At 51.1% G+C, this 9,490-nt stretch overlaps 1 protein-coding gene across 1 annotated transcript; it reads right to left on the reverse strand.

Annotated features, from left to right (window-relative positions):
* Positions 1-258: 258 nt before the first annotated feature.
* On the reverse strand, positions 259-9,203 carry LOC119092187 (uncharacterized). The gene is made up of 6 exons (XM_037215167.1): positions 9,126-9,203; positions 8,398-8,548; positions 7,779-7,952; positions 7,017-7,162; positions 2,052-2,218; positions 259-996 (listed from the first exon to the last, which is right to left on the reverse strand). The coding sequence occupies exons 1-6, from the start codon at positions 9,135-9,137 to the stop codon at positions 852-854; spliced, it is 795 nt and encodes a 264-aa protein (XP_037071062.1). The 5' UTR covers positions 9,138-9,203; the 3' UTR covers positions 259-851.
* Between the last annotated feature and the right edge of the window lie 287 nt (positions 9,204-9,490).

Genomic DNA, 9,490 nt, shown 5'->3' on the forward strand with positions numbered 1-9,490 from the left:
TCCCGATTCACATTCCGGGGATTTATCCCATGTCTGAAGTAGTCTAGTGTGTGATGACGTGTTGGGAATTGGCGACTGGTGGTTAGTGGCGAATATCCTATCGGCAAATATATATTATATTGCTAACACGTATCTCATGTTGTTTCGGATCCATGATCTTGTTTGACCTGCCAGAGTTCATCAGCTGCTGACATGCCGAAGAATAGGCGTCGTTCCCGCTTAGTGGCCACCGCTCTGTTTTTGTGTTTACACCCAATGTATTCACATCACTCGTTCAACACAACATTTACTTGTATGTTTATCAAATCTTCGAGAACATAAGTTATGAACAATGCATGAAATAAGCAAGTCATAAAAGCCGTGAGATCACTTTTCATGCTGCCTGCAAATCTGTATTTACATTGCTGCTGGTTTAGTCAAATACGAGCATTTCTATCTATATCAAATTATCAAATTAGCACAGCAACATTGTTGGCTTCACATCTGCAGCTCCTTGAAACTCGACCCAACTTTAAAAACACAAATTTCACGCACAACGCAAACTGCTCGGAGCACCAACTTTTTGTAGTCTTATGGTTGCTGTCGCAGAAAAGACATGCAAATGCAAATTAACGAGACCTGCTCCAGTAAGTGCTCGGTAAATCAACCGGGTGAAAGGCGTGCTGGTAAACAGCATGACGTTCCCTCTCATAGCTGGGCACGCATGCCAACGAGAGGACGGCAGGGCAATGCCGAGAGCGACGCTACAGCTAGGTCGACTAAGTCTACCTCCGCTGCTCCTGTGCTGTATCTGCGCCGCAACGACGTCACGCCCACGTCTGTGTCAAGACCAGGTCACGCTGCCGTCACGTCTACGACCCGAGCACGGCGACGGATGTGGCGGGGCCGGAGACGCGGCAGCAGCGCAGCGTCCACTCGCGGCTGGTGGTGCCGGCCATCTGAGTCAGCTTCAGACCCACCACCACCGCCGGGCCGGCCGTCTGGTCGCAGGCGTTCCTGCCGGCGGCGCGCGCAGCCCGTGAGCTCAGCGGACTTTAGGTGACTGTTCTAGGACGAGAGTGACGTCTGTGGCCACCGGGCTGCGATCTCGCTCGCCGAACGCGACCCCGAACGACGCGGCGCGAATCTGCCAGCCGCAAGGTTCTATAATAACAGGTTGGGTGGCGGGGTACTACCAAAATACACTACATTGCAAATTGGTGCCAGCCTAGCGGCCTTCTATGTTAATTTCAGTTGATGGTTGTAACAATTATAAAACAAGAAGGCAATGTGTATGTGATTATTTGTTGTAAAGTTGGGTCGAAACCTTTACTTTTGCAACCCTCAAACAGTAATGTTCGCCCCCCTGGGTCCCAATGAGGTCGTCGTATGTAAAAGCATGAATTAAAAAACGAAACACCAGCACACGAGTGATCCACCTCCACAGCACAGCACACGCTGAACAGCCACCGTCCGTCGTCCTGAGAGATCACCCAGCTCGCTGCACATGCCGGCCGCCCCGCCTCCGTGGGCCTCAGCTGGGGTTGTGAAAGAGGCTCTCATCATCAGAGACGAGAGGGCGAGCGGCTCTCACTATCAGAGGCGAGACAGTGAGCGGCTCTCACTATCAGAGGTGAGACAGTGAGCGGCTCTCACTATCAGAGGCGAGACAGTGAGCGGCTTTTACTATCAGAGACGAGACAGTGAGCGGTTCTACCATCAGAGACGAGATGGTGAGCCGCTTTCACCAGCAGAGACGAGAGAGTCAGTGGCTCTTACCACCAGTGGCAAGAGGGCGAGTGGTTCTCACCATCAGAGGCGAGAGAATGAGCGGCTCTTACCATCCGGCAAGAGGGTGAGTGGCCCTTACCATCAGAGGCGAGAGAGTGAGCGGCTCTCACCACCACGTGAACATCGGGCCTGAGGCTCTTGGATAGAGGCGGGGCATCACAAGTTTCCGAACAGCTACGGGTGGGTTCAACAATCTCATCGGTGGAGGCTTGGGCATCGGAGCCCTAATCAGCCGCGCCGCTCCTTATGCGGACCCCGCCAAATATGGGCGGAGTTCTCACCAGTAGATGTCCGGGTTGGAGGAGCCGTGGCGTGACGTGGGCGTGCACGTGTTCTGCACCGTACCCTGCACCAGCCGGGAACACTTGGCCTTCTTCGGCTCTTGGAAGTCTCGGGCCGTGTCGTACACGCCGGTCAGCACGTAGCCGGTGTTGCACTGGAAGCCGGCCTGTCCAACGGAGACGGCCCGGTTACGATGGTCCCTCGCCAGGCCAGCCCGGCCCGGTTCAGAACTCTCCTGACCCGGCCAGTCCGGTCCGGTTACGATAGTCCCGCACTAGGCCAGTCAGCTGACTCGCTATCAGTTGACTCGCACCGAGTCAGCTGATTCGCAGCGGTAGCTGGCGCGGAGAAAAGCGCAGGTGCTGGGTTATGTGGTTTGACACATGGGTGTAAGAACGAGCGGGTGGGGGTGGGGGGTGGGGGGGCAGGGGAGCCACGGCCATCCCACTTTTTAAGGTGGAGGGGCCAGCACTTTTGCATGTTTAGCTGATCCACACTTTTCAGATAAAGGTTGTGTTTAGCTTACTCTTGCACTACATTAAACATACATGCCGATTCACACGCTTCACCAGCCATCATCCTCAAGATGCTCATCTTTTCTTTGACTCATTGGCCACCGCTCAGTGTCACAGCCACAGGGCCGACGCCACGCGGCTCATGGAGATTGCAACGCCGGGCGTCGAGACTTATGAGTTGTGAGCGCGCATACTCAACACCATATTACATAGTTTTTATTTTTTACACAACCAATCAATTCTGACTGTGTGATTGACTGAATCTTGAGCATCTTAAGATGAACATGTATTAGCCATTTTGATACAGATTTGGGACTCCCTTTATCTGCAATCTACGTTCACGGCTTTATCCATATCTCCGAAGAACACAGAAAAACATGGAACTGGAGTATATGTGACAATTATTGGACCACCTGCGGCGATCAGGGATGTTGCTGCGTCATTGAGGGTTCCTGTGCTGATCCGGGGCCAACTGCGCGGTTCAGAAGCTCTCCCGTGTCAGGGAGGGGAACAAAATGATATGATATATGCTTCTAATGGCCTCCGGATCGACCAGGAGATCCTGCCCCGTGTCGCCAGAATGACAACCGGAAGACACTTTGCGATGGAACGAAATGGCCCCTCAGTCCTTGACTGGAAACGGTGATGTACCCCTGGTGCTCCACTCGAGGAGCCCCTTGCTCGGAAGGAAATAAGGGGTCTCATTTTTGTTGAGTAGATTGGGAGGCCCCACTATTCAACAATAATGAGGCCCCAATAGAGGTCCCATTATTGTTGAATAAAGCGGGTCGAAATGAACTTCGAAAAACGAACAAAGCTATTACATGTTTGCCTGAGAACGCTCATTTTCAGAACTGATTGGCGAAACAAATAACATCAAAACAGTTGAACATTTCCGCCTGCAACCTCGAAATCAAGAGCAACGATGACCTCGGTTGCGGCTTTCGTAAAACCGAAGGACTTGAGCCGCTGCGAGTGCCATCAGGCGCCGTGTTAGGACAGATTAATAGTTACAGAAACACGAAAAATAGAGGTCCTACCTTCCAGTTCAGCCACTAGATTTCAGCCCCACTTCGTGGTGCTTTATATGCCAATCGGTTCCTATCATCAGTATTAGAATCGCACGCGTGAAATGTGCGCCAAGACTGCCTTCTAAATGTAAGATTTGATGTGATGAAGCGTTCAAAGACATTTCTTTTGGAAGCGTCACCATTTTCGTCCACCAGTTGGGCAAGACTAAAAATTAATCACAGTGCTAACGTTTCGTGGATTATGGAGACTGCAACGCCTGGTGTCGATTTTTTTTGTAAGAGTTACGACCGCGCATGTTAAAAGACCACGTTACATAAATTGTATCACTAATCGATTTTGACTGAATGGTGAACATTTCCAATCGAGGATGACTTGACCATGTTAATGCACAATGTTGCTCAACCGATCTGCAATCAAACTTTCATCTTCAAATTTGGATCCAACATATCAATTTAATCTACCTTCGCGATGCTCTCAGTGTCTGTAGAACCCAGGCAAAAATTCTGAAAAAGCTCGGAATTCTGTTGGTTCATAAAGAGTTCATTAAACCATTGTAAATTGAGGGTGCCGGTGATTTATTCCATGTGGTCGTTCAAGGCCTAATTTCTGCAATCTTTTGACTTCAAAGTGCAAACAGCATTGATCTCACGGTAGCTTCTGGTTTCTGTCTGGTTACAAGCTGAAAATAGCAAAAAAGCAAACAAAGGAAATTTTGTCCCCTGTTAGCAAGTAAGCTATATCCGTGCATTTTGACGGGAGGGGATTACCATCAGCGCTGCTTTTGCCAACCCTGTGTTCCCCTTGACAAGGCTCTGGCTACGCCCTGCCTACACACAAAAGCAGATAAAGTCGTCCACGTTGAATGGTGGACAATAAAATGTCCGCCGGGCCAATTCATATTTAGGGCAGGCAGCTTCGCGGAGGCTATTTTTATGCGGTGGTGTTGTGTAAGGGAAGATAATTCGGAGAAAGAGATACCCTTGCAGGTGTTCAACATATGTTTCACACACCAATTATAAGTCATGAATCCAGAAATATGCAACAAAGCAGCCATGCGATCATTTTGCAGCCAGTCATGCGGGAGGCAGTTGGGCCGGAGCAGTGGCTGGCGACGGCGGACAGGGACAGGGCCCAGATAAGGAACATATGACAGGCGGGCCTTCATTATGTGACTTGGTTTTTAAAAGAGGCTCTCCAGCTTAACGGCCTTTGTCACAATGTTTTCGGCAGGTTCAAGCCTCCGCATTTGTGTCCGCCTAAAACGCTGCGGCAAGTCTTATATCTTGAAAAGCAGTCAACGAAATGAAGGCGCATGCAAAATTTGTCGCACTGTGAGCCATCGATTCACATTCGAAATTCTTACCAGCCTATGTCCAGGCCGTATCTTGGCATCTACCCTGTGGAGGCAGGTGCCTCCTCAGCGAACCAAAATTCCTGCTCGTTCCTGGAGTTTCGCCTCCCCAGTAAAGACAGTGTTAAAATGGATGAATAACCTTAGGAATCTGGATACCCTTCTTTGACGAATGACATAGATGAGTCGAATAGGGAACATTGTGTACCGGTGAGAAACAGCCCTAGATGCATAGCATAGCACCCATGACATTTGAATAAAGAGCGATAACAACCTCCATCTGTATCCCCCCCCCCCCCCCGGGTCATTGGGGCTGCTTTCCGGAAAAAAGTTTCTGAAGTACACCATGAGCTTGGCTCCCCGCTTTTTCAACCGTTCCTACGCCTATGGTTTGACCTATCGATAGTGGAGAACAGCAGCCTAAATGCAAGTGGTGCTAGTCGCACAAACACACGCGGTTTGATCAGGAAACTTTCTCTGCTATTTATCAGCTGGAGTTTGCCTCAGCTGCGGTGCTGCTCAGCTGATGCGAGTTTACCTCCCGAGCAACGGCTAACTCCCCAGCCGAGTTAATTCCCTTGACCTCTGTAACTCCGGCACAGAGGTCAAGACCTATGATCATAAAATAGCAGGGGCTACCAAAATAACAGTGACTTTACCAACTATAGGGGCAGCGCATCCCGAGGTACAAAAGAATTAGCCGATTACTTTGTCTGAGGGGTGCCACATTGCCTAATCGCTTAAGACGCATCGAAAACGCATGCCTCAGATGCGGTTCAAAGTTGGTGTCCGTGGGTTGTGTGCAAACAAGCAGGTTAGTGATGTTCAGCTATGTGCTCTTAAACGCGTGATGTTGCGTTCAAGACACGTTTTGTGACTTATGTAAAACACAAGTTTTCTCCAACCCTATGACTTCTGATGCTGAGAATCAGTTAGGTTCAAGATGCCAGGAGGTACTGATCAAATAAAACACGAAGAAAAAAGTCAAGCATTTGTGGTCCTTTGGGGTCCCTCGTGACCAAGTCACTGTTGGAACGTCGAGTAATTTGGTAAAATACCCCAGTGATTGCTTGACATCTTTGATTAGCCAATATCTCACGAAATACTGCAGTAGACAATTTGCAGCATAAGAACACGTAACTCGGATCAGCACGGAGATTAATGCGTATTTTGTTTGTGCTAAGCCTGTTAAAGTAGAAGCTCTACTGAAACGAGTACCTTGGTACTCTTATCAGCTAGGTGAGCTTCGTATACTGAACCAACATTTCACATCAGCAAGTGCCAACCACGTAAAAATGTGTGTTCTTTAAAGAAGATCCTAACAATGACTACCATTTTATTTACAATATTCGGACGTCTGATATCCTGCGCAGTGTCGTGTAACACCACTAAATCCCGCAGCACTCGCCCAATCTAAAACAGAGTTTACTGTTCAGATCCTGTCCGTGTCGCACAACACAGCACTGGACACGCACGAGGGCTCATGCCGCTGACAACGCCACGAACAAGTTCATCTCAAAGACTGAACATTTTCTGTTCAGTGTTGTTTTTTCCACTCCACCCCCTGCGTAGAAGGTACTGCACAGAAGGTGAAAACAATCGTGGCCATGGTCAGGATCATAACTGGCCAACAAACGCTCGAATTATGTCTCCCCGATATATTACTATAATATTATAGTAATATTTTATGACATATTATTTTATTATAGTTTATTACATTATATTATATCATATTATATACACATATAATATTACTCCAAACCTACCACCTCTTGTCATTACCTTGGCCACACCGAAGCCTTGCTAACAAATACGCACACCAAAAGACGGATTTAACGCTCCAGAGAGATTTCACCGGCTGTTACGTTTAGTATACTTTGCTCATTACTTGGGTCTGTAGATGTGTATATCATTTGTCGAAGTCTTATGCCCGCTGTGCTTCACCGTTCCTGCTGATATACCATACGTGCTCGTCATTTTCAGGGATCATCCCCCCATTCAAGCCTATGCTCCCTTTATATGGGCACCCCCGGGTAGACCGAACCCGTGCGTGACCGTGAGCTTACCTCGCTCGCGGTAGATATGTCCAGTACATGACCGTCGGTAGGGTCAACCTGGAGGTGGGTGGTGAGAAAGCGGGTGCAGAGAATCAGGTCCATGTCCTGCGGAATGTTCTTTCCGATGGCGTCATCTCGGGTAATGCCGAGCATTCCTGACGGACCAGGACACTGTCACTCGAGCATTCCTGACGGACCAGGACACTGTCACTCGAACATTCCTGACGGACCAGGACACTGTCACTCGAGCATTCCTGACGGACCAGGACACTGTCACTCGAACATTCCTGACGGACCAGGATACTGCCACTCAAGCATTCCTGACGAACCAGGACACCGTCACTCGAACATTCCTGACGGACCAGGATACTGCCACTCAAGCATTCCTGACGAACCAGGACACAGTCACTCGAACATTCCTGACCACGACACTGGACCACGACACTGTCACTCGAGCATTCCTGACGGACCACGACACTGTCACTCGAGCATTCCTGACGGACGAGGACGCTGCCACTCAAGCATTCCTGACGGACCAGGACACTGCCTCTCGAGCATTCCTGACGGACGAGGACACTGTCACTCAAGCATTCCTGACGGACCAGGACACTGCCACTCGACCATTCCTGACGGACCACGACACTGTCACTCGAGCATTCCTGACGGGCCAGGACACTGCCACTCGAGCATTCCTGACGGACCACGACACTGCCAATTGAGCGGTCCTGACCGATCAGGCCTCTGTCACTGAAGCAGTCCTGGGAACCGCACCGGTCATGACGGAGCTCTTGCTGTCGTGGGAGCTACAGTCGTATTTCCACTCCTCCGCCGGCTGGTCGGATCCCGCGTTGTACTCGTCGGCAGGGATGGTGGGCGGGTTAATGAAGTCTTGGCTCGAGAACACGAAGTGTCCGGCGCTCCTCCACATCTCGATTCTGGAGGCCCCTGCAGCAGGCAGGCAGGCAGGCAGGCGATGGGGGATCCGTCCAGAAGACATTCTAAGGCTACGAGGCATCCTCGACACAAGGCTAGACCCAAGCAAAGATTCCGGAGGTCGTTTGAGGACTGTGACGGACAGGCAGTGGATGTTATGCGACCAAGCGGGGAACACGTGACAGCGAGCGCCGAGACATCTCTCCCGCAAAAACATCGGCTTGGTTAGCGAAACACTCTTCACCGCGCATGGCCGTGAAGCAGGGCGAGAGGCGAGAGTGCACGCAGCCTACCGCCGAAACAAACACTGCCAGACCAGAGCCAGAGAAACACTGGTCCTACCCCAACAAGTCACAACTCATGCGGGTTGGCATTCACGATCCAGGCCCGTCGCATCACATCACTGCTGTGCTTCACTCACCTGCCAAGCACGAAAGCACCTCCGTGCTCCACGCACCTGAATCGTCGGAGGCGACCGCCGGGAAGACGCAGCGCCCTTGCCCGGTGTGGCACGTGGCTTTTACAGTGTTCACCCAGCCGTCGGGTGGCTCTGTGGCCATGCCCCCCAAGAATTCGCACTCTGTGTCATCGATGCATGGCCACTCCGCCTGGCGGAAAAGCGTGAAGCTCAGCTGACGTTGGTGAACACAGGTGGCACTAGCATCTGCGAGGACGGCTGCGCGGCTGATTCAGTATTGAGGCGGAGCGAGTCTGCCTGGGGCATGATTCTAGGACCGTGAAAAGCTGTGGAAAACACACTAGGGGCCTTGCTTAGGTCAGTGTACGTTGATATAATGAAACGCACAAGGCAACGATGAAAAAGGATTCGGAAAGTGGCAAAATGGTTCTGAGACAGCGATACAACCCCAGGTGGTCTGAGACAGCGATACGACCCCAGGTGGTCTGAGACAGCGATACAACCCCAGGTGGTCTGAGACAGCGATACAGCCCCAGTGGTCTGAGACAACGATACAACCCCAGGTGTTCCGACGTCGTTTCGCGTGGTGACAGAAGAAGACAAGCACGCCTGTCTGTCAACCTTAAAACAACGGTGTTGGTTCCCAGTTTGGCTGCCTCATTTCTTGGTCGTTCTGGGAGAACATCTCTGGTGCCACAGCCTGATCCACTGATTTGATCCACACAAACCACAGACTCATCATAACCCGCTGGATGGGTACCACGTACCTTAGTATCCATGTCTGCCAGGTTGATGTCTCCCCCGTCCACAGGAGCCGGTGTGGTTGGAGCGGCTGTGGTGGTGGTGGTGGTGGTGGTGGTGGCGGTGGTGGGCGGTTCAGTGTCGGCGGCGGCCGTCGTGGTGGCTGGAGTCGTCGTGGTCGTCACCGTGGTTGTGGCCACAGTTGTGGTTGTCGTGGTCAAGGTCATCGGATCTGGCGATATAGCGTCAGGGTCTAAAATCAGACCTGACTGACCACTGTGTGGTCAGAGGACACGCCCTTTACAGGCACAGACGGCACGTGCAAGCCCTGCACTCAGGAGGTTGCCATGGATACATGCCCGAACACGAGACTACGCATGCAAGCACAGGT

This window comes from Pollicipes pollicipes, unplaced genomic scaffold (assembly GCF_011947565.3).
Source record: "Pollicipes pollicipes isolate AB1234 unplaced genomic scaffold, Ppol_2.1 Scaffold_1600;HRSCAF=1878_pilon_pilon_pilon, whole genome shotgun sequence".
NCBI lineage: Eukaryota > Metazoa > Arthropoda > Thecostraca > Pollicipedomorpha > Pollicipedidae > Pollicipes > Pollicipes pollicipes.